The 22,331-nt window shown below is 39.1% G+C and overlaps 2 protein-coding genes and 1 long non-coding RNA gene across 4 annotated transcripts in view; 1 reads left to right on the top strand and 2 right to left on the bottom strand.

Moving 5' to 3' along the window:
- CDKL3 (cyclin dependent kinase like 3) overlaps positions 1-2,491 on the bottom strand; it is a 34,195-nt gene extending 31,704 nt beyond the window's left edge. The window contains exon 1 of one of the 2 annotated variants that reach the window (XR_012083697.2): positions 2,407-2,491. The gene's annotated coding sequence lies outside the window, so the exon portion shown is untranslated. Of the gene's footprint in view, positions 1-1,053; positions 1,147-2,406 lie in introns of those variants that run through there. The other variant, XR_012083696.2, reaches the window with a different exon arrangement.
- UBE2B (ubiquitin conjugating enzyme E2 B) lies at positions 1,205-20,898 on the top strand. The gene is made up of 6 exons (XM_020794434.3): positions 1,205-1,383; positions 5,628-5,708; positions 6,198-6,223; positions 9,918-10,007; positions 15,625-15,713; positions 20,335-20,898. Exons 1-6 carry the CDS (start codon positions 1,340-1,342, stop codon positions 20,461-20,463), a joined length of 459 nt encoding a protein of 152 aa, XP_020650093.1. The 5' UTR covers positions 1,205-1,339; the 3' UTR covers positions 20,464-20,898.
- On the bottom strand, positions 13,132-15,630 carry LOC144586825 (uncharacterized). Its single transcript, XR_013541878.1, has 2 exons — positions 15,137-15,630; positions 13,132-14,992 (listed from the first exon to the last, which is right to left on the bottom strand). It is a non-coding gene; the product is annotated as an uncharacterized LOC144586825 (long non-coding RNA).
- Positions 20,899-22,331: the final 1,433 nt, after the last annotated feature.

Raw genomic sequence — 22,331 nt, 5'->3', positions numbered from 1 at the left:
CAGAGACCAGACACATGCACACACATAAAATTCCCAAACACCCACTAAAAGTTCCCCACTAAAAATACAAACATCTACACCGCAGGCCAAGTTACACAGTCCAACTAATTATTCACTACTGGTGGTCTTTAAGCTCATTATTAATTGCAATTATAGCTCTGGGATAAAAACTATTGAGAAAACGTGTGGTCCGAGTCTTAATTGTTCTATATCTTCTGCCAGATGGTAACAGTTCAAAAAAGTTATAAGCAGGATGGGAAGAGTCTCTCAGGATGCTATGTGATTTCCTTAGACAGCGGGATGTGAAGATGTCATCCAGGGTTGGTAGCTGGAGCCCGATGATATTCTGGGCAATTTTAATGGTTCTCTGTAGAGCTTTTTTGTCCGCTACAGAGCTACTCCCAAACCATGCCAGAATGCCATAGGTTAGGACACTCTCAATGGTGCTACGATAGTATGACAGAAGCAAATGCTGAGATAAATTTAACTTGCCGAGCATTCTCAGGAAATACAGCCTCTTCTGTGCCTTCTTCATTAGCATGTTGGCATTTATAGTCCATGAGAGGTCCTCTGAGATGTAAGTACCCAGAAATTTAAAACTACCAACTCTCTCCACTTCCTCACCATTTATGTACAGTGGTAAATGTACATATCTTTTCCTCCTAAAATCAATTATGAGTTCTTTAGTTTTTTTGATGTTAAGTGTGAGATGATTTTCTTTACACCAAAGTATCAACCTTTGTACTTCCTTTCATCCTGTGAAACTGGCATTTTTTCTCCTTTAGTGAAAAGAATGAGGCTGGGACCCTCTAAAATAATTATTTAAAAAAAACGGGAAAGGCCTGTGGCATCTTAAAGACCAAGTTGTCTCTGGCATTTTAAGAATAGAGCAAAACCTACAGATCCTCTTCCATCACATTAGAGCACAGGGTTGCGTGCCGCAATTGTTTTTCTCTCCCTCCCGACAAGAGTCTTTGACTCTGCAAAGCATTTCCTGAAAAGGGACACAACTGCCCCCCCCCCCACTTGCGCTCATAAAAGACTCCCCTTTACATTGTCTTAATGGTGCGCTCCTAAGGCTTTCTCGCTCCCCTACCAAGTAGGCGCAATGGTACGGTCGCGAAGGGTGGCTGCTTCCCTCCTCCCACCGGCGGAGGGAGACGCCATTGCGGAGTTGTTTGTGAAGCAGCCGCCGGGGAAGGGCAGGTGGAGGCGGCGGAGGCGGCGGAGGCGGCAGGGGCAGCTGCCGGCAAAGGAGACGTCCGCGCTGCCAGCGGTACCGAGGCTTTTAGGTGGGCACAGGGGGGGCTGCGTTTGACGTCAGGGGAACGGGAGGATCATGTCCACTCCAGCCAGGCGGAGGTTAATGAGGGATTTCAAGAGGTAAGTGGCTCCCTGCCTTCGTTTCCCCAAAAGTAGCTGCCTGCCTGCCCGCCCGCTCGCAGGACTAGCACGCACCCCCCCCTTACCCCCAGCTTTAGAGTCCAAGGTGGGATCGATCCTCCTTTCCTTGGAGGGGGACTCTTTCTTTCCTTTCTACTTGGCAGAAAGAGGGGGGAAGGCTTTCTTCTGGTGTGAAGGAAAAGAAAAGAGGCCATCTGGATTTCCTCTCTCCCCTCTCTTCACCCCCAAAATTGGTAGGACAAAGAGTGCAAGGGATTCTCCCCCCCCCCCGCATTTCCCCCCTCCCACCGTTTCCCAATGGTCTTCTGTTTTTCCATCCTTGGAGTTCGGCTTTCTACTTTCTTTCCCAAACCCCACACTCCCCGTTAGGGAGGAAGAAATCAAGGTGCCTCTGGAAGGAGGAGGATTAGGCTAGAAACAAAAGACTTCCAAGAGTTTGTGTCCACCCACCCACCCACGGGTTTCTTTCCTCCTCCACCCCCCCCCACCGCCCCACCCGAGAAATGATCACGGTCCACTTTTTGGACACAGGTTCCTGAAGGCTCACCTGTCTATCAGGTTTGACCACCATCACCCCCGCCCCTTGGGTATTTCCTATCTTGCTAAGATAATGTGAGTTGAATCAAAATGGACCGGGTTGGCCAGTCAGAGGTGTAGATGACTGAACGCCTCTGGCTGTACAGAATGATCAGGGGTGCCAGTTTTATAACCTATTAGATGAACATTGTTTGAAAAGAAAGGTCAGATACCTGGTTTAATAAACTGATCTCTCCTCCCCCCCCCCTTCCTGGCATAGGTGACCTTTGCTGTCTTAGAAGATTAAATGCACATTTCCTTCCTTATAGGAGCCTAGGGTAGAGAACTGAAGGTGTTACATAAAAGACACAGTCAACTTTATAGAAGTTGCTGCTAATGTTTTTGTCTGCTTATTTAAACAACAGGAAACAGTGGGTCACAGCTTTGTGTAAAGTTCAAACTTTAGTTGAGTGGAGTTTTACTTACAGTAGCCTCCATCCGCTGATCTCAAAGCATCTTGCCAGTGGGTGTTCAAAGAAGTCATTGTCAGGTTGCCCATGCAACTGGAAACAAAACTCCTTCCAATCTGGTGTGTGTCCTCCTCTTCCCTTAACTGTGCTGAATCTTTTAATCTCTCATGTAGCTGCTCCGGAGTAGAATTTCAGGGTATTTGGAATTCAGTTTACTCTGTCTTCTGCACATGTAAAGCAAATTGGTGTAACTAATTTGGTTTTGAGAATGAAAGCTTTGAGAAGTGGATTGGAGGGTGTGAAAGTCAGTGGGAAGTTGAGAAAATAGTGGAGAAAATAAAACAATGCTTTATGCTTCTGTGGGTAGCTACTTTTTCAGCAGTTGTGGAAAATCTGTCAGAAATATTACGTCAGGCATGGTAGTGTATATAGAAAAGGTTAATACTAACAAGGAAGCTGTTTTGATGTGTCTCCTGTTCAAGATATTTGCAGTGTTTCCTTGTTTGTTTAGAGCCTCCCTCCTCTCATCATTCTTGGCTTCTTCGCTTTTACTGACATCTGGAGGCATCTGTGGAGGTTCTGCTGAAGCTGGCAAAATAAAAAACATTGTCTTGCCTCAGGCAGGCTGCCAAGAAAGATATTCCATCCAAAATATATTTTGTGGTAAATGGATTCCACAGCAAAACCTGTACAGCTTCTACAAAATTACAGTTTATCATCTAAACACTTTGAAAGATCTAGGTTGCCACTTTAATACAGTAAAAGTTCCATGGAGTGCTAATTGAGTACAGTAGTCAGGAGGTTCTGCTGTAGGATTCTAAACTTTGCTTTAGCCTGAAATTGACAGGACCAGCTGAATGAATTGGCAAATACTATAGAATGGAATGCCAGGATTGCTGACTTAGCACATGATTTCAAGTAGTTGTGTTATCCCAGTATGGCCAATGTGGTTATGTCAACACAACAGAATGGGTTGGTACTGTTATGATTTTCAGTAGCACAGTGCCTATATGCAAAAGAGCAGCATTTGTCAAAAGCTGTCATCCCAAACAGTTTTTTGTTATTGTTGGAACACAAACCACTGAGACTTATTCTGACATCTATGTATGGAAATTAATTTCAACATTAGATATCCTTACATATCTATCATTCAAGGTGAATTTACTCTTGGCATCTAGGTCTGAATACTGCCCACTTGCTTTTAATAAATGTTTTGATCCAGCTACAACTTTTAGATTTTCTATTTTGGCTTTATATTTTAACATTTTCCCTAAGACACTTTGCAGTGAGTATGGGAACACTGAAAAGGTAAAAACATTAAAAATCGTATTCTTCTCCCAAGTGCCAAATGACTATGGGTGGTGTTTATGATGTTTTGAAAACTGAGAAAAAAGAACTTGTACAGTTTTTAGCTAGGATGTCCACTGCATAATTTTCTAGATTTCATTTGCAAAGACGGTTCCTCCGAGGAATGGAATGAAACATCCTTTCTCTATAAAGCAAGGATGGAGAGCTGTGGCCCTTATATCAGCCCCACCATTGTGGGATTATAGGGAGTGTATTCTGAAGGACTCACTAGGCATTCCCCACCCCTCCTATAAACTGAGAGACAGTCCTTGAATAATAGTACTGTACTTGTAAAACTGAGAGACTGTAAAAACTTCATGGGAAGATACTTAGTAACATCAATCTCAAAATGGAATGCTTTAGAATAGATCAGAGATTTCTACACTTGGTGCCATAGATGTTCTGGGATTATAATACCATGAAGTCATGACTATCGGTACCATACCTAGGGCTTTTGGGAGCTGTTGTTCAAGAACATGAGGAGTTCTGAATTTGGAAATTGCTGTTCCAGATAGATTAATTGAGCAAAGAATTTAGTTTGTGTGAGGCATTTTTAATATTTCAAACATAACATATTGTTTTCTCAAAACATCTCACATTGTTGGAAGAAGTCACCTTTTGGTTACAGCGATTATAAGAGCATCCAATTGTCCTCTGATCTTTGATTAACTCTGCATGCCACTTTGGGCTGGAAAATATTGACGGCTAAAGGCTTTTACAGCATGATATTCCTAAAACTTTAAGATTAAATGCTATCTTTGAATTACACATGGGCTTAATGCTTAGGCCAGGTTGCTGGCATGCAAGCTAGCTATCATGTCACGTTGTTTGGCTCTCCAGCCAAGGTTTGGGTAGCCTGTGCTGTTGACATTAAATTGCTTGAACTGAGCATGCTTCTAGAGAGTTGTGTTACAAAGCTGTGTAAACAAAGGCCAAAATATAAGAGCTAGGAACTTCAGGCTGACAGCACAGGGTAGTTCTTTGGCTGTTATACCTCCTCCTACACTGTTCTACATGGTTTCTATCAAAAAAAAAACACCTCAACAAAACAAAGCTATCTACAGTATAACTATTTAATGTTATCAGCTACTGAGGAGTAACTACTTATTCAGTCTTAAACAAACCTCCCATTTTCCTTCACAAACTGCTACAAACTCTTCAGTTTAACAGACATGATAATGAACGTCACCCGTGGTACAGTGAGAATACTGGTGCATAATTGTGACAAAACTGTCTCACAAGAATCGGAAGGGAGACTCGCGTGCTCCCTGAAGTAAGGTTACAGAGGTCGGATTTGCCACGAGGGAAGACTTCACGCTGTCTAGTCAGCTTTTCTGTAAGAGATATCCTGGGAATAATCCAGTTTGAGGGATTGAATGACGTAGAAAAGTAAGATGCCTCCTGCCCATGTGAAGGCAAAAATAAACGAGAGGCTTTTGGAGCAGGGTAACATATGGGAGTGGGTTGAAATGGGATGGCACAGCACACACTGAAGTCAGACTGTTCCACCAACCAAAATAGAACAGTGCAGTCTCACCGTATTGCAGCACAAGTAGCATTACAGTACAAGTGTTAAAATCTCTCCTTCTATCTGTACCTCTTTTAATAATTTATGTGCATGTTTCAAACAGATGGGCCTTCCAGGTGATAGCTTTATAGATTCTGTATAATTCTCACTGGTCTGAATCCTCACTAACATCTTTCTAAATCAAACAGAATCCTTATGCAGTCTACATTTTCAGTGGTAGCAATCTCTATCCTTGAAAAGTGAGTTGGTATAGTACTGGTTTACTGACAGGATTCTGATCATTGTCACACAGAACAGTTAATGTATGGCATATTGTGGATTTTTATGTCTATGTTTTTGTTTTGTTGTGTTCTTTTTTTAAGATTACAAGAAGACCCACCTGTGGGGGTCAGTGGCGCACCATCAGAGAATAATATAATGCAATGGAATGCTGTTATTTTTGGGTAAGTGTAAAAGTTTTCTTTTATAAAGATTTGTATATTCTAGGTAACTTAATCTTTGTAAGATGTCAACAAATCCTAAATATGAAGAGTGAAACAACTGAATACAGATCAGGAAGTGCATGAGAGCCCAGAGTCATTCATATGACAATACAATGTGGGGTGTCATGGCTTCTTTTCTCTTTTAAAAGCATTGTTAACTACATGTGGAATTTTTATTGAGATCACAAGTCTGCCATCTAAGTATGTCCATAATTCTCGGCATTTTGTCTGAAAATGCAGTGACCATAAGAGTGTCAGACTCTGGGAGCAAATCTCCCTGGAAGCAGATGCACTGAAATCTTTAGATTCCAAATCAGATCAGTTTTTAGTAATATTTGCCATCATTTTATGGAAATCTGAATTGTACCAAATCAGCTGTAAGGATGAGTCACATTTTGTTCACTACATTAAAGAATGTTTTATTCTATAATTTTGTTTGTTTGTTTGCAGGCCAGAAGGTACTCCATTTGAAGATGGTGAGTTCTTTAACTTTCACCTTTTTGCTGTTTGCTGGTTTTCTGAACACAGAAACAGAGTGTTGTATTAGCCTGCATTAGCTGCAGTTGTTATGATTGTTGTTTTTTAAATAACATTCCAACTACTGTAACTATGCATAAAAGACAGGAAATGGCAGCCCAAGAGCTATCTATAATATATTATGTTTTTGCATTGTGTGTATAAACAGCCCTGCTTCGCTGCAGTATAGATGAGGCATGGGGAAAGTTGTCCTCAGAATGTCTCAGAAAGCAACTCCTATCATCCTATACCATTGGCTATTCTGGCTGGGATAGAGGGGACTGCAGTCTGGCAGCATCTAGCAAGCCTCATGTCCCTCCCACCCCCCATTCCAGCAATAAACATTTGAAGAGCCACTCTTCTAACATCTACAGGAAAGTAGATTCAAATGTTGGTATAAATACAGTGGTGCCTCGCTTAGCGAGGTTAATCCGTTCCGGATTAACCGTCGCTCAGCGAATCCATCGTTAAGTGAAACAAAAAAGTCCATAGGAACGTATTAAAACTGATTTAATACGTTCCTATGGACTTAAAACTCACCGTTCTGTGAGTTTTCTCCATTGTGGCGGCCATTTGGATGCCTTGTTAGCGAGGCAAAACAGCAGTCGCCATTTTGTTTTAGCGGCAGCCATTTTGGAACCGCCGATCAGCTGTTCGCTATGCTTTGATCGCGTCCGCGCGATCATCGCATAGCGAAAAAAGCCCATAGGGGCCATCGCTGAGCGAACGCTCCAGCGATGGCCCAGGACCCATCGTTGTGCGGATTCATCGCATAGCGAAGCGTTCGCTATGCGAGGCACCACTGTACTTTAGAAAACGATAGTAAAACATAAATTAAATCATGAATCAGTACTTCTGCACTGATTTAGATGGGGCTGTGTATGGCTAATTGCAGGCCAAGGATTCTTGATGTGGTTCAAGAAGATCCTTCTGTTCTTCCCAGGGCTTCCCTTCTCCAGTAATAATGACATCTTGGCCAACACTGAGACTGTAAAAAGCAACACAACCAGCAGTTTATGTCCAAAGAAGCTTTTGGCTTGCATATCTTAAATAGAACTATTTTGTCAGTGGCATCCTGGCACATTAGTTTAGGAAATATGAGGAGCTGTGCCTTCCTCCACTCAAAATTCCTAGTGTTCATGCCAGTCTTGGGTACCGCCTGAAGTACCTCCTTGGATCTCAACTACAATCCTCATCAGGGCACTCAGACAGGGAACATAACTCGATGGCCAGCTTGGATGTCTTCCAGATCTGTGGTAACTGAGATATATATATATATATAAGCAGAGAGGAGAAAGGAGACAATAACATTTATGCTGAAGAATTAGACATAGAACAAGACCTGCAGTCTCAAAATTTGTTGTATTCAGTAGAATCACCTCAACAGAGGAGTGTTTTAAGCAGGTTTTTTTTTTTTTTTTTTTTTTTTTTTTTTTTTTTTTTTGCGTCTCATACATCATGACAACATACTTGTGTTTTCTTGGCTGTGTCTGGTTTAATCTTTAGGACATGAGCACAATTAATCTTTTGATACAGTACTTGGAAATTAAAAACCAGAAATTTTTATAATGTTTTATTTTTCTTTGTAAGCCGCCCTGAGTAGACTCTGTCTAGAGGGGTGGGGTATGTATGTATGTATGTATGTATGTATGTATAAATAAATAAATAAATAAATAAATAAATAAATAAATAAATAAATAAATAAATAATAGAAATTCCCTTGAACTTGCCTTTATGTAATTGTCTTAGTGAAGATAACCACTGGAAACTGCAAGAATATTAACAGCAGTCACTTAAACAAATGTGTTTCTCACATTGCTGTGTCTTGTAGAATGGCTTTTTAAAAAAATAGTAAATGTATTTCATTACCAGCTGAAAACTTTTGCGACACTTATGTGTGTTTTAAAGATTTGTACACATAGTACACTGGAATGGATCTTATTTAAGACAAAAATATAATTGTTTTCAGCAAACTCAGTCATTAATGCCTTCATACATTAGTAACAATCTGGGTTCACACCCAAAATGCTTTGTGAATGACCTGAGACTTGCAATCTTTTTGTTTGTTTGTTTACTTATTAATCACTTTACTTTCTATCCTGCCCCATTAGCGCTGAAGCACAATTCTGGGCAGCTTACAAACAGCTAAGAACCAGTGTGAACATACAAACAGCAATAAATTAAACCACAAATAACAAATAGAATAAACTAAATGGCACTAAAGCAAATTTCCCAATCATAGCAGCACATTCAGCCAGGGTCAGTCTTGTGTACTCTTGTCAGTTGTGACTGAAAAGTGATGGCGGTGATGTTTAAGGCTGCTTTGCAAGAGAATTGCAAGACAATGAATTCTAAAGTCTTCCTCACCAAGAACAAAAACATTTTTAGCTTGTCTTGTGAAAAGAAGGCCCAATTGTTTGGAAAAAGAATCTCAAGAAAGATTTTGTCAAGGGGGAAAAATCTATTTCTGTGTATGGTTTTAAGGAAGAGCTTTATTAAAACCTGGGGTTTGGTATATTGTTCTGACCAGTCTCTTTCTTCCTTTCTGTTACAAATTGACCTCCTTCTATTAGAAAACAAAAAATTCTGGTATTCTCTTTTCTCATAGAGAAGGGCGACATATGTATTTCACATTACAACCCCTTTTGGGGGTGGTTTCTTTGCCTACCCACAGGAGAGGGAGTCTGTTAGCCCCCCCATCTGCCTATAAGCAGGGTTCTATGTCTTGTAGAGTAGTGGTCCCCAATCTTGGGCCTCCAGATGTTCTTGGCCTTAAACTCCCAGAAATCCTGGCCAGCAGAGGTGGTAGTGAAGACTCTCCTCTTCAGAAAAGCCCCTTCCACTTGGAGAGCATGGTGGAAATGCAAGAAAAGTGGGGCAGGTACTAAGCTCTTCCCTGGTTGCATTCAAATGGAATAGCCGCAAAGGGTTGTAACATGAACTGCATTTATAGATTCATTTGTCTAGGCAAGAGGAAGGGGGGAAACTTTTGCATTATCTCAAGCACAGATGTCAAAAATACTTTGAGTGCAAGAAGTGCATAATATATAAAGAAGCAGTTAAGGAACAGTTTGTCACAGCTGACTGAAAGTGCAGTAATTCATCAATCGTACATTGCCCTGCTAAAAGGATTAACCAGAAAGTTGTTATGTACTCTACTTAATTGTGTTGTTGGGGGGTTTTTTGGTCACACAAATGTTCTCAGTCTGTGCAAACTCCACAGGAGTACATGTGATTAAGTGGCCTATTTCCTGGGCCTTTGAGAGCCACAATACTGTAGGTTCTATTCTGTGTTCTCTTGAGTGGTCTGCTGCGAGACTAACAGGCTGCTGATGCAATTATCTATTCATAGTTGTGTACACCAATTTTTTATTAACAGTTGAAATAAAAATAAGTACTCAGTCTAGCATTATTTTTAGAGTACCAAACTGGGATGAACATCATAACATCTTCTTGGGGGGGGGGGGAGTTATTATTTTGCTGCTTTTTTCAATGTTTAAAATGCATTTATAATATCTCCCTAAACTGCCTTAAAATTGAAGTAAGATACAAATGTATTAAAGAAAGAAACTTGCCTGTTTGGATTGTCAGCAATCATTGCATCAATATGATTTACCTTTTTTCTGTCCCCTCCCTCCTGCTTTCTTTGTGCAGGTACCTTTAAGCTAGTAATAGAATTTTCTGAAGAGTATCCAAATAAACCTCCCACTGTTAGGTTTTTATCAAAAATGTTTCATCCCAATGGTAAGTGTTCATAGTGGTATAGATATAAAAACTTTGCATAAAGTGATATGTCACATCCATATTTCCTAAAGATAATCTTCAAGGGAGATAACTATCTGTAAGAAGGTTTGTCTCTTCCATCAGGCGGCCCCTCCATTTCGGCGGGAAATATTAAAGGCTGAGTCTTTATAACTTTAACAGTAGAGACTTTAATTTCTCCAACTCCTCCCAGCACATCCTTGAACGATTCAAACGGTTTCAAACTGGGCAACAAGCCCGAATCAACATTGTTTAAACTGTGGTTAAAGTCCCAGGGTGTCAACGGCGCTGGACCCCATGAAGCCCCTTGGGCTCCTGACGAGGGGGTGGGAGGCTCCTGATCGCACAGATTGTCCCACAACATCGGTGTCTAATCCACCCCCTCTCGTCAGGACCCTCATCAAACGGCTCAGTCTTCCACTCACGCTCTCTTCGCAATTCCTCCTCTCTCGATGCCACGATCACGTTCCACTCTTTCACGGCGACATACGGAGAAGTCCCTTTAACTGCAGGAGGATCGGGCAAAAGGCCGCCCACTTTCAAGTTTGGGAAATCTCTAAGAAGCCCTTGGGTGCGGACCCTTTCAAAAGCCCTTCGTCTTTCCTCCCGCTTCTTTCTCTCGTACGCCTCTACCACCGAACTGAACCACACCACCCCCTCCTTATCCTTATACTCCTCCTCAACTATCACCCTCGACTCCTCCCACTCCCCTTCAGCTAAGCATACCTCTACCTTCCCCTCCCCCTCTTCCGCTGTCCTCTCCTTTCCCTTTTCTTCTCCACTTTCACTGCTACGTGGTTGATCCTTTTCTCCGTCATTGCTTTCCACTTTCCTTTCTGCGGACGGCACACTTCTATCCTCTACACCTTCACACTATCCTGAAAGACTTACAAGCCTGGGGGGGAAAGAATCACCAAAAAACTTTATATGGATGTGTTTGTTTGTTTACAAGCCTGCAAAAAACCTTCATGTTTGTTTATTTGTGTTTATTTATTTTTTCTGCCCTTCCTCAAAAAGTCCCTAGGGCACCTAATACCTTGGATAAAGATACAGGGGTTAGTACATGGGAGGGTGAATCCACTGGCACAATAGCTTCTAACAATATTCACAATATAAAAAAATAGAATTAAAAACGTAAGTTAAACATTAAAAAACAATTGAACTATACGCTAATTAAAATATGATTAAATAATTAAAAGTGAGTAAATGTTCAAAAACATCTTAACTTTTAAAAGGCTATGTTGAACTAGTGTTCAGAGACTAGTTTGAGGTTGGATCTCAGCCAGCATAAGACATACATGTTTAAAATTATGTTTCTAAGATAATAGCTGAAATCCTGTTGCTTTCTGTATAGTAAGCACTAGGTAGTAAGTCTTAACTAGAGCAGGCCAATTTGAATCCATAGAACTCACAGAGGAGTAGACTTGCCAAATCCAAACTGATTCTGTGGGTCCACTCTCGTGCAACATAAGCTAAGGAACAAGATTTCAGCCAATGGTTCTAATCAAAATCATATGGTTCAGAACATCAAAACTTCATGTCAAAAATGCAATTGCCAATATAGAAAGAAATTAATGTTATGGTTATAAATAGCCAACTGTTTTTTGTTCTGTGTTGTTAAATTGCTTCAGGCTTAGGGGGGCTTATATGAATGAGTGACCTCCAAAAGCTCCTGTAATTAATAGCCCTACTCAGGCCTTGCAAAGTTAAGGCCATAACTTCCATTATTGAGTCACTGTATTTCATGTTTGGTCTTCTTCTTTTCCTACTACCTTCAACTTTTCCCAACGTTATTGTCTTTTCCAGTGAGTCTTGTCTTCTCATGATGTGCCCAGAATATGATAACATCAGTTTTGCTTTTAAAGGCAGTTCAGGATTGATTTGAACCAGCTCTCACTTATTTGTCTCTCTGCTGATCCAGGGTATTTGCAAAGCTCCTCTCCAATAACACATTTTGAAAGAATCAATTTTTTTGTCAGCTTTTTTCACTACCTAGCTTTAGAATCAATACATAGTTATTGGGAATACCATACTATAGATGATCTTGGCCTTGATCTCTACAACATGCAATTATACTTGAGGATCTTTTCTAAATCCTTCATAGCCTCACTTCCAAATCTCAGCCTTCTCCTGATTACATGGTTGCATAGTTCATTTGGATTAATGACTGAACCAAGGTGTTGAAAATAAGCTATTTTGATTTCTTCTTCTGAACCTTAAGAGTTTTGTAATTCCTCTGTAGTCATGATTTTTGTCTTCATAATGGTCAACTGCACTCCTACATTATCTTCATCAGTAGTTGTTTCAAGTGATTGCTGCTTTATGCTAGAAATATGGTATCATCTGCATGTTAATTTTTCTTCCAGCATTTTCAGTCCTCCATCTGAATCTATTCTAGCCATAATATGTATTCTGCATGCAGACTGACGGATGGTAAAATAAAACCCACCCTTGTCTGACAGCCTTGCATAAGGAAAAGTACTCAGTTTCTCTGTATTCTGTTTTAACTGTAGATTCTTGACCAGAATATAGGTTACACACCCAGACAATTAAATGTTAGAGCACTTTTTAAAAAAAAAAAAAAAGAAAAACCCTTGGATTTCATGATCCACCTAGTAAAAAACTTTGCTACAATCTATAAAGCACAGAGTGATTTTCTTCTGAAATTCTTTGATATTTTCCAATAGCCAGCGTACGTCTTCAATACAATGTATGCTGCCTCTCCTTCTTCTAAATCCAGCTTGAACATCTGCTGTTTCTTGCCCCATAAAGGGCAAAAGTCCTGTTGCAAAATCTTGAGCATAGGAAATTAATGCTTTGGTCATACAGTTACTGAAGTCTTAAGTTTCTTCTTTCTTGTGAACTGGAATCTATATTGAATGTTTCTAGTTTGTGGGCTCTTAGTTTGTTTTTCATAGTTGTAGGCATATTCTTATTAAGATTTTATAATCTTCTCAAACTGCAAGTTTTTCCTTGCATATATATTGTTTCCATCTTGGTTCCCTGTTGCTCTTTAGCATTACTAATCTAGGTTTAGATTTCTTTTTGATTTCTTGGATTTAATGGAAAGAGATATCTTGTTATGCTGCTATGTTGTTCTCTTCTATTTCTTTGTAATGATTATTGCTAGTTCTTATCCCAACTTATCCCCTACACTTAGGATTCTAATCCTCTTCTCTCACCTTTTACTTTTGTTTCTCCTCTGTCATTAACCACTTGAAGAATTGCATCCGATATCCATGTCTTCTTTTTGCAGTCTTTTTGCATTCTTTCTTGGTATCTATTATTGCAGGTCCATAGATCTTTGGTTTGCAATCAACTGAATTCAGTAACACAACTCTTAAGTTCACTAGAAATGTTATTTAAATTATATTTTAGCATTATGGTACTTTTAATATTGCTCTTCAGCTTTACTTTTAACTTTCAGTATTAGCAATTAATGATGTATATCATAGTCTGCTCCTGGTCTTGTTCTGGCTGACCATCTTCTCAACTACTCTGAATACGTAATCTATTTGATTTCTCTATTGACTATCTGGTGATATCCACTCATCTTTTCACTTGCCATGAGCATGTACTTAAAATTAAAAGATTTTTGGCTTCACCAAATTCTATGAGTTGTTCTCCTTTTTCATTTCCGACCCTTACACAATTCTCTAACAATGTTTGCTTCTCCTTTATTTCCTATTTTTGCATGCTACTTACCTTGGGTTATCAGCACACCTTGTTTTGAAGTGTGATCAGTTTCCTTCTATACATTTGCATGATCGTTTTCAATTTCTTCATCAATATCTGTAGTAACAGCATAGTGTTGAATGATGGTTATATTGATGAGTCCTCCAAAAAGTTTGACATTCTGTCAGAATTTTAATTATAATCCCTAACTGCATGTGCTACATCTCCCCTCACTTTCTTCTGAATTTATCATTTCCAGAATAAAACATGTTGTAATTGTTGGATTAAAAGAGTCCTTTTCCACTCTACATTGGTTCATTCACACCAAGTATTGTTTTATTTAAACTATTTCTTGCTTTATAGTTTTAAGTTACCTTGATTGATATTTTTTTAACCTTCATTTTTTCAACTATGTGCGTTGTGCAAGATTGGAAGCTCCTCTGGGCACATCAGCAACTAGATAGTCTTTCAGTTTTAATCCCAAGTTGCTTCATTAGCAACATTGCTCTTTATGACTTGTCATTTGTCCTCGCTGAATCATGCCTTCTGACTTAGGAGTCTCGTCTTCAGCACTACTTCCTGTTTTTTTCTGAATTGTCTCCTCATGGGGTTTTCAAGGTATAAAATATTCCAAAATGGTTTACCAACGCCTCTCTCTGTGCACAAGAGTTAGCTTGAGGGTCACTGTTGTTGTCCATGAAAGATTCTCTAGCAGTGTCACCTTGTGCTTCTGCCCAATTGCTGCCCTTTTGGAGCATCTCTGCCCCTATCACCAATGAATCTGTCAATTCTGCTGATATGACTGTTAATCCCAATCAGGATGGATGCACCTTGGTCTGGTGTCTCAGTTCTGACCATTCCACCATCGGTAACCCTGCTAGGAGTATAGTCTCTTCACACAGTCTCGAGTCTTGACAACATTTCTCTTGGCTCACACACTCAAGTTTCCCTCACCATGTTAAGATATGCATCCAAAGGGTGTGTTTGTTCTGGAGATCAATAAAGAGCTTTCTGATTTCTAAAAATTGTTTTAGATGGCTTTTCAGAGAGCACAGAAAGAATAAGGGACAGGAAATATCCATTGCCCACGTGGCCTTTTTGCTATATCACTGTAATTCTCTAAAACCCACTGGTGCTCTTTTAGCTGCTAGAGCTGTAATTGTGTGGGTGTACATTTTCTCTTTATTGCAGATTTTCTTTCTTTCATTGTATTAATCACTGGAAAAGATAATAATGCTGGAAAAGATGGAAGGCAGTAGGAGAAGAAGAAGACAAAATATGAGATGGACTGACTCCCTAAAGCAATGGTCCCCAACCTTGGGCCTCCAGATGTTCTTGGACTTCAACTCCCAGAAATCCTGGCCAGCAGAGGTGGTGGTGAAGGCTCCTGGGAGTTGTAGTCTAAGAACATCTGGAGGCCCAAGGTTGAGGACCACTGCCCTAAAGGAAACACAGGCTTGCGTTTGCAGGAACTGAGCAGGGCAGAATTGTATAGTGCACCCATAATTACTTAGAAATCATTCCTGCTGAGTTCTTCCTTTGCAGAGATCACTGATCTACACTATTAAATATGGTTATTTATATTATATTAAATACATAAATAATATAAATAGGGTTATTTATATTATATTAAAAACATGGCTATACATCCAGGCCCTCTAGCTAATACCTGATTTTTCTGTTTGCTCTTCTTTTATTTATTTTCTACTCTATCCTTGTACTGTGTGTGTTATAGTATGATTTATGTAATTTTTGCTTTATTTTATTGTTTACCCTATACTGGAAGCCGCCTAGAGTGGTCTATTAGGCCAGATAGGCGGGGTATAAATTAATTAAATAAATAAAATAAATTATTTGGGAGAATGTACCTTTGACTCAGCATATAATGACAGTGGTTTAATTCTAATATTTCCTTTTATTTTAGTATATGCAGATGGTAGCATATGTTTAGATATCCTTCAGAATCGCTGGAGTCCAACATATGATGTTTCATCTATTTTAACCTCAATTCAGGTAACTTGAGTAAAAAAAAAAATTCAGAGGTGGTGGAAAATCTCTTGACCAATCTTCAGCAGCGTACTGTATTATGTTGAACTATAGTTTGAATTAGAGATATGCAGGTTGATGTCTTCTGGCTACAATACACAGTATTCCCTAGACAGCTTGGGGAAATTCTAGGAGTTGGGCTACAAAAACACCATGCGTGGACAATTAGTCTGCATGATTACTAGTAATTGTGAAGAATGGCTGGCTCTCCAGATGTTGTTGGACTACAAGTTCTTCAATCCTACTTAGCATAGCCAGTGGTGAAGGATGATGAGAGTTGTAGTCCAACATCAGCTGGGAGCCTCAGAGTGGCCATCCCTGCTATATAATATACAGTAGGAGTAATTTTTGTCAGAAATGATTGATTTAGAGCTTTATAGATACAACTTTATTGTTTTGACCCCTTTGGTCATCCAACATCCACAGATTTAAAACAGGTATAAATATAAAAATATATACTTGATTGGAGCCAACTGAACATCCACAGAACTAGCAAGTTTAAGAAATACAGATACAAATACATACTTTCTACAAAGTGCAGAATTAAAAACATAATACAAGAGGATTAAAATGTACACATACCGTATTTCAGTTCTAAAAACCAAGTCGTTTCAGGTGGGTCCTCAGATGGGGTATGAGGTTTTCCCACAGCATAAAAAAATGATTATATCCGCTAACCGTTAAAACCACAAACATATTTTTATTTTTTATTTTTATATCCCGCCTATCTGGTCGGTTAAGACCACTCTAGGCGGCTTACAGCATAAAAATACACAACAACAACAACAACAATAATAATAATAATAATTTATTGTCATTGTAAGTATATACACATACAACGAAATTCACAGACACCCAGAGACCAGACACATGCACACACATAAAATTCCCAAACACTCCCCACCCACTGAAAGTCCCCCACTAAAAATACAAACATCTACACCGCAGGCCAAGTAACACAGTCCAACTAATTATTCACTACTGGTGGTCTTTAAGCTCATTATTAATTGCAATTATAGCTCTGGGATAAAAACTATTGAAAAAACGTGTGGTCCGAGTCTTAATTGTTCTATATCTTCTGCCAGATGGTAACAGTTCAAAAAAGTTATAAGCAGGATGGGAAGAGTCTCTCAGAATGCTATGTGATTTCCTTAGACAGCGGGATGTGAAGATGTCATCCAGGGTTGGTAGCTGGAGCCCGATGATATTCTGGGCAATTTTAATGGTTCTCTGTAGAGCTTTTTTGTCCGCTACAGAGCTACTCCCAAACCATGCCAGAATGCCATAGGTTAGGACACTCTCAGTGGTGCTACGATAGTAGGACAGAAGTAAATGCTGAGATAAATTTAACTTGCCGAGCATTCTCAGGAAATACAGCCTCTTCTGTGCCTTCTTCATTAGCATGTTGGCATTTATAGTCCATGAGAGGTCCTCTGAGATGTAAGTACCCAGAAATTTAAAACTACCAACTCTCTCCACTTCCTCACCGTTTATGTACAGTGGTAAATGTACATTTCTCTTCCTCCTAAAATCAATTATGAGTTCTTTAGTTTTTTTGATGTTAAGTGTGAGATTATTATCTTTACACCAAAGTATCAACCTTTCTACTTCCTTTCTATAAGCAGACTCATTGTTCTTATTTATGAGCCCCACCACTGTCGTATCATCCGCGAATTTAATAATTGCATTGGTGTTATACAGTGGGGTGCAATCATGTGTGTACAGGGAATAGAGGAAGGGACTTAGCACACAGCCCTGGGGAGCTCCTGTACTTAGTACCAGGGTAGAAGAATGGTGAGATCCCATCCTTACTGACTGTGGCCTATCTGTCAGAAAATCCTTTATCCACATGCAGATCTCCTGAGGTAATCCCAGGTTGATCATTTTAAAAAACAACCTATTTGGTAGAATGGTATTAAAAGCAGAGCTATAATCCACAAACAACAGCCTTGCATAAGTTCCCTGATGTTCTAAGTGGCTCAATACAGTATGGAGTACAATGGACACAGCATCATCAGTAGATCTATTTTTCCTGTATGCAAATTGCCATGGGTCCAAAGAAGGTGGAAGACTAGCCTTAATGTAATCCAGCACCAATCTCTCAAAACATTTCATAACAACAGATGTTAAAGCTACTGGTCTATAATCATTGAGAGATACCACAGCTGACTGCTTGGGGACTGGCACTATAATAGATGTCTTCAGGCAAGTGGGAACTGAACACTGCAACAAGGATAGATTGAAGTATATATATATAACAGTTTTTACATGATAGAACATATTTCAACAAGATGGGGGCAAACAATGGGGGGAGGAGAAAAAGGGGACATCAGGAATTGACTGTATACATATACATTAAAATGCACAACAAAATGACATAACAGTGGTAAGATTGTACATCTGATAACCATATAGACTCTAATCAGCTCCATATTCTATACCATATCTCCAGTACTTCCTATTCTATCATTATCATTCATCCAGCTATCCCTTAATTTTATCGCTAGCCGTCCAAACTTGGCCACTCTATTTGTTACCTCCTTATTCCTGTCTTCCTAAAGCTTCTGAAGGAGTTTCTTTCTATCTCTGCCATCCAAAGAAGGCATACAAGGTTTTATGAGCCATTTCCGTATCTGCTCATAAATTTTACACTCTAGGATAACATGACTCAGTGTTTCTATAGTCCCCTCACCACATACACATAACCGACTCTCGTAGGGGGTATTATCGTACCTTCCCAGCAACACCGCAGATGGCAACAAGTCCATGCGTAATAAGATGAAAGCCCTTCTATTATCAGGATACTCTAAATCATTTAAGTACGGCATAGGTAGCAGTCTATTCAGGGAGTTTATTTTAATAAATCCTTTGACCTTGTTTATATCATGTTGTCTTTCTATATCTAGGATCTTTTGCTTAATCAAATTTTTTGCTTGGATCATATTCAGACAGTAGACATTGTTGTGAAAATCCATAATACTCCAGCTTACGTTTCAGCATTTTCCGCCATGTTGGGACAAAGCAATCTTGTAATGTCAAATGTACTAGCCCTGAGGTATTATGATTCAATTTTAGCCAATATGTTACAGCAGCTATCCATAGCCTGGCCTCAACAGTTACTAGCCCAGCTTCCAACCTTATGGCTGAGTTTGATGCACATGTAGGAAGCTGTAATGTAGCTCTTAGAAATTTTGATTGTTGTCTTTCCAAAACAGTCAAGTTAGCTGGTATATTAAATGGAGCTCCATAGGTCATCTGTGTTAATGATTTCATCTTATAAAATCGAATAGCAGCTGTGATATTTCTTCCCCCCACCCCACCCCGGTCAAGTCATCTCCAACTCTTCGTAGCACGATTGATGTAGAGCCTTGGAAGTTATTTGAAGTAATTGTTATATGCCACCAAGTAAGGACCAACTTACAGTGACCCTAATAGAATTTTCAAGGTAGATGGGATACTGAAAGAATGGCTTTACCAATGTCAGCCCCCAGTGAGTTTTCATGGCTGACTGGGTATTTGAAGCCACATCTCATGAGTCTTTGTCCATCACTCTATCTGCTACATCACAATCGGTATCCTAAAAGTAATTTTATTACAATTATTGATTTATTTCTTGGATTTCTATTCCACCCATCTAGACCAAAGGTCTACTCTGGGCAGTTTACAAATTTATAAACAGTAAAACCAATAAACATATATTATAGATCCAAGGCGACGAAAGTATAAGATATTAATTACCATATTTTTCCGTGTATACAACCCCCCAATGTATAAGACGACCCCCAATTTTGACCCTTGCCGGAGGCGGAGGAACAGTCAATGGACAGCTACGAGGGGTGACCCGGCGTGGCTGCTCCTCCGCCTCCTGCTGCCGCTGCCCACTTGCCTCCTCCAGCACAAGTGCCAGGGCTCACCTCCAGCTCATGTCGCCACCTTGTCCCTTGCCCAAAGGGAGCCCGCAAGTGGCGCTGGTGGAGGCGATTTGGAGGCGGTGGTAGCAGTCAATGGGCAGCCGCGAGAGGTGCCCAAGCACAGCTGCTCCATCGCCTCCGCTTCCTTCCATGTCTAAAACAACCCTCAATTTTTCCTCTAATCTGGTTTTAGAGAAAAGTGTCATTTTATACATGGAAAAATATGGTATAATTCCAAGCCCTGCCAAATTGTTAGTTGGTATTATGTTTACCATTAAAAAGCAATGCTTTACTTTACAGTATCAGCATAAGCATGAACAGCATAAGAAACTGTGTAATGTTCACTCCTACTCAGAGGAATGTTTTTTAGTGAGTTACTCCGTTACTATAAAAATTGTGTCACAATGCTAAAGGAAAGGTTATGATTCTTGTGAAGTTAAAGTAATAATGTAACTTAAAACTTTGTTTTAAAAAGGAAGAAGTTATAGTTATACTGTGTTAATGTGTAACTATCTCCAAGTTCTGGACTAATGCAACACTGTATGCAGCATTTATAAGATCAGGGCTCAAATCTAACGACCTTTAGTTAAGTGAGAACGATTTCATTTTGTTGATGAGTTAGTGAATGTTGCTCTATCTTTATTCTTTTGTTTGTTTGTTTCCTCCTCCCCTTTTAGTCACTGCTTGACGAACCTAATCCAAATAGTCCTGCCAACAGTCAGGCTGCACAGCTTTATCAGGAAAACAAACGTGAATATGAAAAAAGAGTTTCAGCTATAGTTGAACAGAGCTGGAATGATTCATAAGAAATTACTACTTCACTAACCGACATCATCATAATCATCATGTACAATTTAACTTGCGATAGGAAATGCTACCAGAACTTCTCAAGTGCCACATTTGACTTCCATACAAATGTATTTGCAAAAATAAGCCCTTCAGGTTCAAAACTCTAAAAGCTTGTGTACCTTGATTAATGTACTTTTTATTGCATGTTATGACCTAAGTTATTGCTACATAAATTTGTAATATATCCTGTTTGTATTTTTTTCAAAGTGTATAATGTTGGTGTGAAGTTTTCATGACAGAATATACATATTTTGTAAATCTGTACTTTTTCAAAATATTGAATGCCTTATTTTTGAATTCTTTAGATTTTTAACATGAACAAAAATCACTTAACAGAGTTTTATATATAAAATATTTCATGTAAAGCTGAAATACATAACCTCAGTGCAAGACATTTTTGTCACGTTCAGTTTTCTTTCCATAGGATCAAAGAGCTCTTGCTTGCAGACACAAAAATACATCTCCAGGTAGTAAGATCCTCTTGTATGCATGCACAACCAAATTTTTGCCTAAATGAGAGCATTTTTATTTCTTGTCCAGGAATAATCTTAAAAGTTCTTAATGCATTTGTGTGACATATACGTACATGCCACTCCATTGTTTACATATATTTTAATGTTGGATGTTCAATTTTTTTACACCTTCTCTGGTGACTTTGGAATGGTAAGTGCCTTCTTTCCACCAGTCCTATGAAGTAGTATAAGGTAAGAAATAGCCCTCCTAAGTCCTTCTCTGAGCCACAACTTGAAATTAAGTTCCCCAGATGTTAACTTATTATTCACTGTATTAGGTTTGCCAAAGCTTACAGCAAATCCAGTGAACAAGGTATAAAGGGTGGACTACAGGCCACTTTGCCAAATACTTGGCCTTTACATCCACTTTGTGGATGCATACTGTAATGGATGAAAGAAGAAAGTTCAAAAGCAAGACTGCAGTCGAACATTAAGGTTTTTTTTTAGAAGTCATGACTACAGAAGTATTACACAACTTTAATGTTGACAATGAAGAAATTGAAATGGTTAGGTATTTTGTATAACTTTATTCATTCATTAATCCATACAGAGACTATTACTACCAAATGAAGAAACTGGAAGAAGACTTAAGTCTTCAAAGGGCAGCAATGAAGAAATTAGAAAAGATTATCATGGGCATGTTACTAGAGATCAAGTCCATCCAGACTATTCTATTTCTGATTACCATTCACAGTTGTGAAAAGTAGACAGCAATGAAAACTGGCAGGAAAAAATCGATTAATTTGAAATATGGTACTTGTGGACTGCCAGCAAGAGGATCATAGATTAAATCAAGCCTGAATTTTCTCTGGAAGCAAAAATAATGAAACTGAAGCTGTTATACTTTGGGCATATCATGAAAAAGCAAGACTTGCTAGAAAATACAATAATGCCAGGAAAAATTAAATTCAGCAAGAAAAAAGGAAAACAAAATATGAAATGGATTATTTATAAAAGAACCACAGACTTGAGTTTACAAGAACTGAGAAAGGCTGTTAAGACATTTTGGATGTCACTCCATCATAGGGCTGGCTTTAGTTGAAGGGACTTGACAGTATGTAACAAAAGCTTCAACCTCAACATATGGGTGTTTTTGCTCACACGAGAGGAAGAGTGCAAATGCAATAATTTCTTTTTAACAGTAAGATCTGGCAACTGGGAGACAAAAGTTGCATAAAGTTAAAATTTGGAGCAAGTCTTAATACTTTTGAGTATAAAGGAAAATAATATATTTTTGTGACTCCCTCTTTTAACCAAAGATTTAAAAAACTGATTTGCCATCAGATTAAAAATAAATACAAGCACTTAATGAA

Source organism: Pogona vitticeps, chromosome 2 (assembly GCF_051106095.1).
Source record: "Pogona vitticeps strain Pit_001003342236 chromosome 2, PviZW2.1, whole genome shotgun sequence".
Classification (NCBI taxonomy): Eukaryota; Metazoa; Chordata; class Lepidosauria; order Squamata; family Agamidae; genus Pogona; species Pogona vitticeps.
The sequence above is the reverse complement of the archived record's forward strand: the minus strand, read 5'-3'. Positions and strand labels throughout refer to the sequence as shown.

Excerpts from the sequence above, each read along its gene's own strand:
- UBE2B (XM_020794434.3), top strand. The coding sequence starts at position 1,340 with ATGTCCACTCCAGCCAGGCGGAGGTTAATGAGGGATTTCAAGAG. Across the intron at positions 5,709-6,197 it reads TGGAATGCTGTTATTTTTGG|GCCAGAAGGTACTCCATTTG; the intron begins GTAAGTGTAAAA and ends GTTTGTTTGCAG. Across the intron at positions 10,008-15,624 it reads AAAAATGTTTCATCCCAATG|TATATGCAGATGGTAGCATA; the intron begins GTAAGTGTTCAT and ends CTTTTATTTTAG.